The sequence below is a fragment of the Anarrhichthys ocellatus genome, unplaced genomic scaffold (genome assembly GCF_004355925.1).
Source record: "Anarrhichthys ocellatus isolate YVR2014 unplaced genomic scaffold, GSC_Weel_1.0 scaffold4, whole genome shotgun sequence".
In the NCBI taxonomy this organism is placed as follows: Eukaryota; Metazoa; Chordata; class Actinopteri; order Perciformes; family Anarhichadidae; genus Anarrhichthys; species Anarrhichthys ocellatus.
The window spans coordinates 2,021,132-2,034,281 of NW_022280034.1; the positions used below are offsets into that span (position 1 = coordinate 2,021,132).

At 41.1% G+C, this 13,150-nt stretch overlaps 3 protein-coding genes across 4 annotated transcripts in view; all 3 read left to right on the top strand.

The window, feature by feature from the left end:
* Nucleotides 1-106: 106 nt before the first annotated feature.
* On the top strand, nt 107-3,009 carry hoxb6b (homeobox B6b). Of its 2 annotated transcripts, XM_031843694.1 has the most exons (3): nt 107-1,065; nt 2,076-2,108; nt 2,206-3,008. In XM_031843694.1, exons 1-3 carry the CDS (start codon nt 621-623, stop codon nt 2,463-2,465), a joined length of 738 nt encoding a protein of 245 aa, XP_031699554.1. In that variant the 5' UTR covers nt 107-620; the 3' UTR covers nt 2,466-3,008. The 2 variants fall into 2 exon arrangements, with proteins under 2 accessions (XP_031699554.1, XP_031699555.1); XM_031843695.1 differs by lacking the exon at nt 2,076-2,108 and having other exon boundaries at nt 2,206-3,009.
* Nucleotides 3,010-3,487: 478 nt separating this feature from the next.
* On the top strand, nt 3,488-5,797 carry hoxb5b (homeobox B5b). The gene is made up of 2 exons (XM_031843693.1): nt 3,488-4,286; nt 4,722-5,797. The coding sequence occupies exons 1-2, from the start codon at nt 3,665-3,667 to the stop codon at nt 4,967-4,969; spliced, it is 870 nt and encodes a 289-aa protein (XP_031699553.1). The 5' UTR covers nt 3,488-3,664; the 3' UTR covers nt 4,970-5,797.
* Nucleotides 5,798-9,603: 3,806 nt separating this feature from the next.
* The window catches only part of LOC116381711 (homeobox protein Hox-A3), a 6,849-nt gene continuing 3,302 nt past the window's right edge, over nt 9,604-13,150 (top strand). Inside the window, exon 1 of the mRNA XM_031844072.1 lies at nt 9,604-10,037. The gene's annotated coding sequence lies outside the window, so the exon portion shown is untranslated. The remainder of the gene's footprint in view (nt 10,038-13,150) is intronic.

The window sequence follows — 13,150 nt, forward strand, 5'->3', positions numbered from 1 at the left end:
GTGTGTGTGTGTGTGTGTGTGTGTGTGTGTGTGTGTGTGTGTGTGTGCGCGTGCGCGCGCGTGTGCATGTGTGTATGTGCGTGCATGTGTGCGCGCGCATGTGTGTGCGCGCGCGCGTGAAAGAGGGAGAGGGAGCGGGGGAGGATTGTGCACGCGTGCCTGTTTATGACGGAGGGGGAGAAGTCCGTCTGCTTTATTGGACCGTATTTGCATAAAACGAAAAGTTATGACGCGAACAGTTGCTCTGTATGTAGCATGTTGTTGTTGTTGTTGTTTGTTTTTAGTGGATTTGTATTCCTGCGAGTCACAGCGTCTCTGTGTGTGCGCGCAACCGCGTGAGCGTGCGTAAAGACCGACAGGCTCGAGCGCTTCATTTCGATTCACCGGGGACCCCCGCGCGCAACAAGAGCCCCCCATGGGTGCAATAGTGCAAGCACAGACTGCGGTGATTGGCCAGAGGTTGATCAGATGGTACACTTCCCCTCTGTGTTCAGTGGCACCTCGCAACCCCCCCTTTCAGCAAAAACCAAATCTCGGATAAAGTAATGGCAAAACCACTTGGACTATAAAAGACAACAAATCATATTCCTCCGGAGTATATACACCCCGTTGTCCACCCAATGAGTTCCTATTTTGTAAACTCAACTTTTCCCGTGTCTCTACCGGGAGGACAGGACTCTCTCCTGGGTCAGATACCGTTATATTCCTCTGGATACACCGATCCGTTAAGACACTACTCCAACGCGGCCACATATGGAGCGGCCAACATGCAGGACAAGGTTTACCCGGCGTCCTACTACCAGCAGACGAGCGCGGCGGCCGCAGCCATCTACGGCAGGGCCGGCGGCGGAGCGCCCTGCGACTACAACCCGGTCGGGACTTTCTACAAGGACGTGGAGGGCTCGTGCGCCTTCTCGAGCCGCGACGACCAGCCGCTGTTCGTCACCCAGGAGCACCGCAAATCGGAGTGCCCGGAGCAGCCTGTCAGCATGGGCAGCAGCATTGACGACAAGTCCTCCACTCTCATCTACCCGTGGATGCAGCGGATGAACGCCTGCTCCGCCGGTGAGTAACAAACGTTTTCACTCTGTTGTGTTGTCACGCTGCCTGGAGGTAAAAGAGATCATGTCCGCGTGATGAAGTGAGGCATCCTGAGCCGCGCGGCGGAGTTGCCTGTCAGCTGCGGAGAGAGCGCGACACTCACACACTTAACATCGAATCATCTTAACGGTTAGAGACCGAAACATTCGAATAATTAACGCGATTACACCGCCGAAAGTTTGAGATTATTGTGATTACGCACGGATCTCCGTGCGCCTTCGGGGCTTTGGCTGCGACATCATCATCACCACATACACACGACCGCACGCGCACACAGGCGCACGCACGCACACAGAGACTTGGCCTACATTAACCCGAGCTCCAACTTAAAGCTCTTAGTATCACATGGCATCTTCGGAATGGTTCTTTTTATCAGTTTTAGAGGGACACTAAATATCGCAGAAACACATCCATTTCATAAAATGATAGTATATCTCAAGAAACTAGACGTCATGTGAGCTTTGTTCATTACTGTGCAGTGGGACTCTGACTGTACATCCTTACTGTAATGTTATAGAACAATATCCTGCTGTCATAAGAGAGGAAACGCACCATGAGGGCACTTTTACGCACCAAGCTTACACATGCATCCTATTGCCTATATATTAATGACATAATTTAGGAATTTTTTTTATAATAAAATACATGTAAAAGTCAATAAAAACTCAGTGTAATGTGTGTCATGTGCATACTAAATATATATTATATGAAAATATTGGGATATTTTAGAATATATATATATATATATATTTTTAAACGAATATTGACATTGAGTGCCATTTGCGTACCTATAGAAATAAGCTGTTACAGGAATATTATAGGACAAAATTTACATACAATAAAGTACAGTTGATTACTATATCATAATCTACTACTTTATACACATTGAACTATTATATTTGAATGTTTTAAGATGTGATTTGGAGTTGAAATACACCAAACATCTGAATCCCCACTTTATTGTATTCTTTCAGACACACCACTACAGATTTCGAGTGCACTCTCAGGTAGATTTTTCCTCCTACACTTTCGACATTCACTCAAGACAAAACATTTAATTATTAATTCATGAATTTAATTTATTTGTATTTGTCTTGTTTCCAGGTCCATTTGGTAACAGTGGCCGCAGGGGCCGACAGACCTACACCCGCTACCAGACCCTGGAGCTGGAGAAGGAGTTCCACTTCAACCGCTACCTGACCAGGAGGCGCCGGATAGAGATCTCGCACGCCCTGTGTCTCACGGAGAGACAGATCAAGATCTGGTTCCAGAACCGCAGGATGAAGTGGAAAAAGGAGAACAAGCTCCTCAATCCCTCAAAGACACCGGAGGAGGAGGAGGAACAGGCGGAGAAAAAGAGCTAAAAGGACACTGAAGGAAAGGCATGTGTGTGTGTTTGTGTGCACACTCCCAGAATAAAAATGATGTATTATTTCTTTGTAGATAAAGTGCTGCAAATCCCATGTTAGAGACGTGTAGAGTGATAGACTTTATTTCAGTATCTGCACGGTGATAATGTTTGCATTAGGTTAAAATCAGGTCCTCCTCTTGTTTGTCCTTGTGCTCGTGTCTTTATTTAGGGGACTATGCAAAATCCGCCAAAATGTAAATAATTGTTAGTGTTTAGTTGTTTTTTTGACAATGTCGTTACCTCATTATCGTATAGGCCTACTTTGTGATTATGTTGTCCTCTTCCCTGTACATCTCGTGGTGTTAGTTGTTCTATAATAGTCTTAGGCTCGTTGTTTTTACAGCTGTGCCATCGACACTCACATCTGTACAGACAAGCAATGTTACATGTTATTTATTGTCGTTCACCTCGTGTTCAATGCACATCTGGATATTGTGTGCAATATTTTGTTTAGGAAATTGTACATAGAAATAAAGGCTTTTTGATGTATATTGGAAGATCTTGTGGCGTCATTTGTGCTCGAGGAAAAAAATATGCTTATTATTATTATAAGTACTATTACTATTATTATTATAAGCTACTGAACTGCTTCTGAAGCAACAATAAACCTATAAAATAAGCTTAAACATTCACATAAAACTCAACGTAACGATTAAAATAATTTCCAGTTTGACACTCCACGCATCAAGCTGCCAACAGCGCGGCTGATACTTCTCTGTTATGTGTTACCTGAGCCTTTTGTGGCCTGTATTATCAGCGCAGTTACATAAAATGATGGATGGCTTCTGGGGGCCTGACAGCGCGTCCCCGGCAGAGCGCTACCACCTCTGTACGGAAGATGGCGCTCTCTGCCCACGCGGGCTCTCGGGGGCGCAGCGGGGAGGCACCATTGACTGGAGCCTAACGACCATTATTTCGTCATCATTTGTAACCATGGAGCATGAATTACCTCTTGAAGTCATCAGTGAGGATTTACGACTGGTCAACAAAGGCACGTGATTCCCGAACGCTCTCCCATATTTGGCCGCATACCTGGCAAAGTACAGTAGGGGCTTCATTGCTTATAATTCATGATTGCGTCCATAAATCGTGCAAGCACACAGGATTATAGCGACAAAGATCTACAAATCGAGGCTTTAAAAATCCAAGCAAATGAGCTCTTACTTTGTAAACTCGTTCTCAGGGCGCTATCCAAATGGCTCCGACTATCAGTTACTAAATTATGGGACTAACGGCGCTGTGAGCGGCTCCTTCAGAGACCCTGGCACCATGCACTCCGGGTCTTTCGGCTACAACTACAATGGCATGGACCTAACCGTGAACCGCGCCAACAACGGCGGCCACTTCGGGGCCGTGAGAGAGGATGCCCGGGGATTCGCGCCGGACGCCCGGTACAGACAGACACCCAACTGCTCGCTCGCGTCTCCAGATCCGGTGCCGCCGTCGTGCGCCACGGCCAGCCACGAGCCGCTGGAACTAAAAAGCCCCTCTCCTCCCTCTGACCGGAGCTCGACCTCGAGCGGCAACAATCTCAACAAAATCAACAACAACAGCAGCGGCGGCAACAGCGCGCATTTCACGGAGATAGAGGACGCCACCGTCGCCTCCGAGACCGAGGAGGGCGCACACGGCAGCGGCGGCTCCAGCTCGGCACCCCGGGCGCAGCAGCAGCAGCACCACCAGGATCCCAACGCCACCTCCTCCACTCCCACATCAAATGATTGCCAGTCGCCACAAATATTCCCCTGGATGCGGAAACTGCACATAAACCATGGTATATTCACACCTCTAATAATATTTAGTTTGGACGGATGTCACGCTGGACGGTGTGTCATAAATCTGTCAAAGTGTTGCATGAGTGAGCAGCTCGGTGTGGATGGTGGGAAAAAGAGGGGGCAGTATTTGTAGACGTGGGTTCGGGTTAACATGCCGCTGGATGGCTCGTGGAGTTTGGATTTTTTTAATGTGTGCTGGCTGCTTTTTGTCGGCGGGAGCTTGAGCTGAGAAAGAACCGTGTGAGTGTTTGTTGTGTGTCGCATGCTTTCCTCCCTGCATCCTCTCGTGTTGTGACCCCCCACATCTGTGCATCCTCACGCTGCGGCCAAACATTTAAAAAAGTGTAGCAGTGCAAACCTCCTCTTGTTGTTATTGTTGTTGTTGTTCAGTGCAGTTGCTAATTATTTCTGGATTTTCTGTAAAAAAAATGTAGATATGACTGGACCTGATGGGAAAAGGGCCCGAACCGCGTACACCCGGTACCAGACGCTAGAGCTGGAGAAAGAGTTTCACTTCAATAGGTACCTAACCAGGCGGCGGAGGATAGAGATAGCCCACGCCCTGTGTCTCTCCGAAAGACAGATCAAAATCTGGTTTCAGAACCGCAGGATGAAGTGGAAGAAGGACAATAAGCTGAAAAGCATGAGTCTCGTGACAGGAGGCAGCGCCTTCCACAACTGAATAACTTTTTTTTGGGGGGGAGGGAGAGTAAAAATAATAATAATAATTAAAGATAAAAATAATCAAAAAAATTATCCATGAGTACTGTAAAGCTATTTGAAAGCGCAGCACCTTCCAGCATGCTATTGTGATAGAAAAATAAGTATTCTGTGGTCTTAAAAATGCCATTTTTAGTTCCCTGTTGTACTATGATAGCTTAGATGTCTTATTTGGAAAACAAGATGTAAATATTATTGGGGGTATTAATTGTTCATGCTTTTTGCTCTCTCTCTCTCTCTCTCTCTCTCTCTCTCTCTCTCTCTCTCTCTCTCTATGTCTGTCTCTCTCTCTCTCTCTCTCTCTCTCTCTCTCTCTCTCTTCCTCTCTTGAAGGTGTTTAAACTTGAGCTCTTTATTGTGACTTCTTTGACGGTCTAACAGGAGTAAATTCATTGTACAGTTAAAAAACAAACGAAAAAAAAACCAAGTTTCCAAACCATATGCTGCTCTTCATTGAATGTAAACCGATTGTATCCCGGGGCCATTCAACGCGCTTTAGTGTAAGTTTTACTGCTATTTTTGATGGTTATCTTGTGGCCACATCCATAAAGTCCAAAAGCAAATGTGTAGCTTAAGGATATTTTGTGCAACTATTATTATTATTATTATTATTATTATTGTTTAGGATAATTATGAGCAATGCAAATGTGTTCGACCTGTCAATGTGATGAATTTTTAGTGCAAAGGGTTATTCTGTGGTTAGGCAGTGATGTGAGCTTTTTTCGCCAATAAGCTTTTTGTATTTGTAAGTGAACTCATAGCGCTTGAAAAAATAAAATGTTTCTCTCAATCGCTTTGAACGTGTCTCGACTGTATTATCAATTAGAACAAACAGATCAAAGTCAGGTCTTTCTTTTTAAAGCAGCTGCTTCAGAATTAAAACTCACTAATGATTAACTTCACAATTATAAAAGTGTCACGTGAACAACACAGATTTTTGTTTTGGTCTCTTTGCAGCAGAGACAACGTGACAGAGAAAAACAAAACTTTTTCAAACTTACCTCCTCTGACTCTCCTGCAGCGAGACGCGTGTTTGCCATTTGGGAAATGTGTTGGTGATAAAATCCCCTCTAAAAAAGCCCAGAAAGAGTGGCTTTAGCTTACAGGTATATAGGCCAGGCTGAAGTTGGTAAAAAAATCCCCCCTTACCAAAGATTGTATAGACCTATATTACTTACAGACTGAGAATAGTCACGTGAGGTCCATAAAGTTGGTTTTATGGTTTTGGGGAGTAGACAATGTACTATATAATTCACAACCTTGAATGAAAGTGACGGCTTAACTGCATGGATGGGACTGGAAAGGCTGGACTGGAGAAGGAAGTGATGTCCACTTATATTTAGTTAGTTTAAGCTTCTGGGAAGAGTTGAAAAAAAATGTTTCTACTAAAAAAAATCTTGTGGCTGCAAGAATTTTATTTCAAATTATATTTCTTTATGTGGTTCTCATTTAAAAAAAAAAAATTCAGTTTACACTCCTACAATTTGAGATAAAAGCCAGATATTCTTCCACATCTCCACCTGCAGAAAACTCTTATTTCACACTTTGAATGTTTTGCTGAGATTTGAATCCACAAACTTCTTCTGTTTGGAACAAAATATACATTTAAAGGCCTCTAATTCTGCTCAGCAACTTCCTCGTATAAGAAAAACACACAAAGTGCTTTAATTTGCAAAAATGTTTTGCTAAAAAAATAATAATAATAATAATCTCATCATTCGACTTTAAATCTAAACTCAAGGCTTTTTATGCAGCTGACATGCAACGAACTTGAGCGAGGTCCTGGAGTGATTTATCCCGGTCTGTCAAGTCACCGAGCGGCCAAAGGTGAAGTCTCGGACAAGCCTGAGCCGGACGGCCGCCTCCACTGATTTAACATAAAGAAATCTCCGGGCTACGGGTGGCCTTATATGCATTTGTCTAATAAAACATAATGATATTATCTCCAGGAAACTAAAGGCTAAATTTTCCAAATCTTTTCAAACTCATTTCAGGTAAAAAAAGAAAGAAAGAAAAAGATAAAGTTAAAACCAGTGGTGGGCTATATGGGTCCCAGACATTTTCCACATATTCATAACTATTAAGTGGCAATTTAACCAGCGTAATGAGTATTGCATATTGATAGGGGTAATCTGTACCCGGATCTCATGCATAATTCATGGCGTTGGGGATCATCGCTGGGTCAGGAGACGATTTGACTGCAGCCGCAGATGCGTCAGGAGGAGGAAGCGCTGCTGCTGCCAGACTGCACTGTCACGATGGAGAGAGAGAAAACACATCTCAGTGTTTTGCACGTGAGATAAGAATAAAATATATTCCAAAATCTCCATTCTGTAGTTTTGGTGGAAAAAGAACCACTGCAAACACGGTGCGTATTTGACAGATTTGTTTCTTTTTTTTGTCTCCTCTGCTTTTGCAATACGATTAGTTTAGTGTGCAGAGTGCGAGATGTACAGCGAAGAATAAGCCACCACAAACACTAATTTAACCACATATTGGTTATAAATTTAACATAAAATCTATTTGAACTCTGTTTCCTGATGCAGATTCAGTTTCAACGCAATTAATGCAAATACTAAAGCGCCAAATCCGCTTTAAAATGTATGTGCATTTTAGAATTATAAAGGTAAAATGACTTAATGTGAATAACCGTTTTAAATCCACCACCTCTCACGTGGAATCTAACGCATTCATTTAATCACAATGATGGGAAACATGAAACAAATATCACCTTTTCTTTCTTTTTATGTTAGGCCAGTTTATCGTGACATGGATGTTGAACATCTGGCAGGATTTGTGTGAGAGTGTGTGTGTGTGCGTGCGTGTGTGTGTGTGTGTGTGTGTGTGTTGCAGATGTTCTGCCAGCAGAGGGCGCCTCAGACCGACCCGGGCTGATGATGGATGTGTTTTGCTCTCCTTCCCTCTTGCTCTGGTGTGATCACGTGCAGCTTCCAGAGAGAAACCAGTGTCGCTCTGAGCGTGTTTATTAGTTATCTCTTAAAGGTTTGTTCAGCTGAGTGGGAGGAATAAACCTTTTTAATGCTGGACACTTTAAACTGACAGTGAAACTCTCTTTGGACGATCAAGTTGTTGAGGCTGATGATTACAAAGAATTTCTTCTCACTTTATTATTCTGGAAAGCAGCTGAGTGTACTTGCTGTACTGCAATTTTGAGCTAGTAGTACTTAAGTGTTTCCATTTTTATGCTACTTTTTATTTAGCCTGTTACTTTCAGATCAATGTTTTTTACACAAGAAAGAGGATAAAGCTTATAAAACATTAACGTTTAAAGAGGAAACCAGTGGTTCTAAACCTTTTTGGCTTGTGAGAGGAGCAAAGAGTGCATATGTCGTTAGTGGTTCCACCAAAGAGACGTTTTCCTTCTGAACTTCTCTCAGATTGTTTCATTTAAATAAACGGTTGAGGCCCAAAGAGGCAAACGTATTCAATATTTCACAAAAACAGCAAAAGATCAGAGAAAAGACTAGAAAATAAAGCCAATGTGAGTCAGAACTTACTTTCTACTTCTTCTCTTTCCCATTCATCATCTCATGACCCCTCAGATTTATCTGGTGACCCTTTCGAGGGCCCGACCCCCTAGGTTGGGAACCACTGGACTACACTGGCTTCATATAAAGCTCCACCTGAGCAGCTAACAGTAAAATAACATTAAGATGTCACTCATAAATTTTTCTGCAGAACAATCGGATACTTTTACTTTTGATACTTGATTATTATTTTACCTTGATTTTGAAGTATTTTACTTGTAATTTAGTATTTTTACATTGTGGTATTTGTACTTTTGCTTGAGTACTTCTTCCACTAATGTGGAAACTTGGCTTATATGACCAAAATATTTAAGGTTATACATGTAAAATATCTGTTAAAGTGTTTTTTAGTTCTACTTTCAATAAATTACTTTATTAATGGTTAATTAATCATTAACTAATGCTTTATAGATTCGTTGTAAGCCATCTATAATAGCAACTCTTGGTTTGGAAGGTTACAACTTCAGATTTGGTAAATTAATCCTCTTTATTAATGATTTATTAACATTTATAATTACACACTTGCTTAATTAAACCCCTTTATTAATAACTTATCAACATCTGGATTATTAGAGAGTAATGAACGCACAGTATTTATAAATGGATTACCAACATTTTAACAGCATTAATACCAAACAGGAAGGGATGAACACCAGCCAAGTGTATTTTTCACAACCTGGCAACCCAAAACATATGTATGTTTATAACAGATCTAAATGTTTTTTTTTTTACCATTTATAAAGCTGTTAATAGTAAGTTCTAATATTTTATAAGAGGGGTTAATAGAAAAATACCGTTTAAAGATCAAGTCTAAAAAGTAAAAGCTCTGCATTCCTTAATGTGAGTGCATTGTTTTAAATATGTGGACATTATTCATTAGATGCTTCACAGCTTCAGGAGGCTGCAGCTTCTGTCCTCGTGCACGCAGAGGCTGACCACCTGTCATCTACATATACCCTGTAGATCCGAATTTGTGTAAATATCGCAGCAGCCACAAATTCGCGTCTTGGGGAGTATTTAGGTGATGACACTTCACCTCGAGGGGAAGAACAACGTTCATCTTAAGACGAGAAATACTCATCGCTCTCTGTGTGTCCGTGAATGCATATTTTATGGCGAATAATGCCACATGTTTGATGTTTTCTGGGGCTGGTAATATGTGTAAAATGCTGTTTTTGTAATAGCAGTTCTGCTTGGAGTTTTTACGCACAGAGCTGCAGGCCCTCACTGTTCTGAGTGTTTTCCCTTTTCTCTCTTTTAGCTGCACATTGCTGGAGAATATGACATCTGTGAAAGTTGCAGACAGGCCCTTCAATGAGGGGCATTGTTCGGCACGTCGTTTATCTTCTTTTCACTGCCTGTATGTTCGAGGAGGAGTTTTAGTTTGCAGGGAAATGTGAGGAGGACCTCAGCAAACAGCTCCAACAGGCTGCCAACAGACTGGACGCAGTGCTGATGAGAAGATGAGGCCCAAAGCGAAAAGTAAGTTCACTAAAGATGTTTGTTACTGTGTCGAACAAGTGAAGGGAAGTATAATAATTACTATAATTATTATACGTTTATTCACCAGCTTACACTTACAGCAGTTGACAAATTCATTAATAAACACTTATAGCTGCTGATAACTATATGCCAGTATGTTATAAACCATTTATTAAATGTGTAAAAACTGCTATTAAATGCTAAATAAAGTCATGTTTTGAGGCAATAATCATATGCATCACACTTTATTGTAAGCATTTATAAAATGTAAACAAAATGGTTAATAAATGGTTTATGACACACTGTAATGTTGTTGTAAACATATATAATGACAGTTTTAAGTATTTATTAATGGACAAACTTTTCTTATTACAACTGTGCTTTACTATATTATCATTAATGATACGTTTATACACCAGCTTACACTTACAGCAGTTGACAAATGCATTAATAAACACATATAGCTGCTGATAACTATATATCACAGTGTCTTATTAAGCATTTATTAAAAGTGTATGAACTGCTTATAATTGCTAAGTGTTGAGGCAATAATCATGTAGGCATCACACTTTACTGGAGGCATTCATAAGATGTAAACAAACGGTTAATAAGTGGTTTATAACACACTAAAATGTGGTTATGAACAGATAATGACAGTTTAAGTGTTTATTAATGGCCAGTATTTGTCAGTAATTATAACTTATCCTAACTGTGCTTTACTGTATTATCAGTAATCATATCTTAATGCACATGCTTTCACTTACAGTAGTTGACAAATTCATGAATACACCCATACACATTACAGAGTGTTATAAAGCGTTTATTAAGTGTTTATATATTGCTTATACATGATAAATAAAATAAAGTGTTAGTGGCCTGATCTGGTGATTTAAAGCTCCTGCTTGAATATTTTCTCTGATGTGACAAAGTAGAACAACTTTATTTTAATTCTCTTGGGGAAATTAGCTGAAAACAGGTACTTTGCTTTTTTTTGAGTAAAAGCGTATTTTCAAACTGTATTTTAATCATATCTATTTATGTTTTAATTTACGTTATTGCTTAAGCTGGCTGCGGGAAGTTGATTCAACTGTATTTGAATTAATTCAGAGCCATCAATCCTTTTCTGGTGGACATGTGGGTCCTGCAGCTAATTGACAAGAGAGGTTTGTCAGCATGCAGACTGAATGGATGGGTGGTGGAGGTGGTGGGTGTGTGTGTGTGTGTGTGGGGGGGGGGTACATGTCCATCACAGATCAGACAGGCAGCCTGAAGAGTGTGGAGCTCGCCGTGGTGATGAAGATGGGACGTTAAGTGCAGCTCAGGGATTGTTGTCACATCTGAATAATAACTGTCAGCCACGCAGGCCACAGGGATCAAACATGAATTTATATTTATACTGTACACAGACTCATCATGTCGTCTTCCTCCTCTTCATCGCTGGCTGCCTTGTATATCACAGGACCATTTAGACTTTTTTAAGACAGCGCACTCATTGCTGATTTTCTTTGTATTCTTATGGCTCTTTTTATAGCTCTGTATCGGCTATCAGAGAGATTTATGGCACAGACGCAGAGGTGGAAGAGGTATCCAGATCCTTTACTTCAGTAAAAGTACAGATACAAAAGTCTAAAAGTACTCCATTACAAGTAAAAGCGCTGAATTCAAAATGATACAGAAGCATAACTACAGTTATGCAGAATTATATTCTGTTTTTATCAGGACAACGAACAGATTCTAATGTTGTAGTTCCTCAATGTTTAACCACATTGAAAGACTTTCTATACTACTACTGGAGTAAAAAGTACAATATTTCCTTATGAATTGTAATGGAGTAGAAGTACAAAGTAGCAGAGAAGGAAAATACTCAAGTAAAGTAGAAATATGTCAGAGTTATTCTAAAGTAATACTTTCTTTCTACCAATACATCTAAGCTAAGTTGCCTTTAAGGGACACCAGTTGTGTAGTTGTGCAGTGATTGGGATGGACACAATATTAGAAACACCTCTCTTTATAACCCAATACAATTCAACAGCTTCCCTAAAGATGTTTGACGAAAAGGAAATTCCCAGAGCTTTCAGCCCCTTCTGAAGGTCTTCATCAGCAGTAGGGAGTTAGCTCAGTTGTCATTGCTGTTTACTGCAATGATAATCGTGGAAGCTACACATATAAAACCCAAAAGGATGTGGCTGAAAGCTCCTGAAAAATGTCCAGTCAGTGGACCATTTAATACAAGAGCTCTTCATTGGACTGCAGTATAGTTTCAGCCATGTGTACCTAATAAACTGGCAACTGCACAAACGTTTAAGACATTTTACTCAACTTTTGTCGTTAAAATGAGACTAAATAACTCCAGCTTCCTCACTCTGCAGCCATGAAACAAGGAGCTCGTGTAAAAGCTGTTCTTTTTTGGATCTCTATTCACGTTTTCTGGGCGACAGCGCACGGTTCAGAGATCAAAGGTGCACATTTGCATTAATTAACGCCACTCAGTTAAATATTACCTTTCAGAGCCAATCAAAGCGATCGAGCCAAAACATGAGGATGAGACATCAAAGCGCCGCCAATCGATGCACCGCAGCAGCCTGATGGTCACCGTGTAACCGAACCGAGGCCTCATTATAAAACTTCGTAATGGACGCTGCTGCTGACCGCTGTCTGTCTCCGCTTTTAGTGCTTTAAAACGACTCACTCATTTGAATTAGAAAATTAAAAAAATCTAATTAGACGTAATGCACTTTGTGTGTGAGAGGAAAAAACAACAGCAACTCTAAATACTCTTCTTTTCTGGAGTAATGTATGGCCCTCTGCTGGCACCGGTCCTAAAGGGGATGTTTGAACAGAAACACTTGTGTGTTCATATGATGTAAAAATACAAGTTAAAAACTCGTATTCTTGGGGTTATTTTAATGCATGTGAATGGTGGAGGGAGACTCTTCTTAACAGACAATTTTCCTCTCTAAATCCACTTAAAATGGGCTAAAATATTCAGCTTTTTCCTGCCTCTCTTGGGTCTTTTCATGCTGCTCTAATTGCCATAAAGATGTAGAGGTAGACATTAAGCCACACACACACACACACACACACACACACACACACACACACAGAGACACACG

What these genes read in the sequence shown, in the direction of transcription:
- hoxb6b (XM_031843694.1), top strand. Translation starts at nt 621, where the DNA reads ATGAGTTCCTATTTTGTAAACTCAACTTTTCCCGTGTCTCTACCGGGA. An exon ending in GATGAACGCCTGCTCCGCCG is followed by an intron (nt 1,066 to 2,075) that starts GTGAGTAACAAA and finishes GTATTCTTTCAG; the next exon opens with ACACACCACTACAGATTTCG. An exon ending in GATTTCGAGTGCACTCTCAG is followed by an intron (nt 2,109 to 2,205) that starts GTAGATTTTTCC and finishes TCTTGTTTCCAG; the next exon opens with GTCCATTTGGTAACAGTGGC.
- hoxb5b (XM_031843693.1), top strand. Translation starts at nt 3,665, where the DNA reads ATGAGCTCTTACTTTGTAAACTCGTTCTCAGGGCGCTATCCAAATGGC. An exon ending in GAAACTGCACATAAACCATG is followed by an intron (nt 4,287 to 4,721) that starts GTATATTCACAC and finishes AAAAAAATGTAG; the next exon opens with ATATGACTGGACCTGATGGG.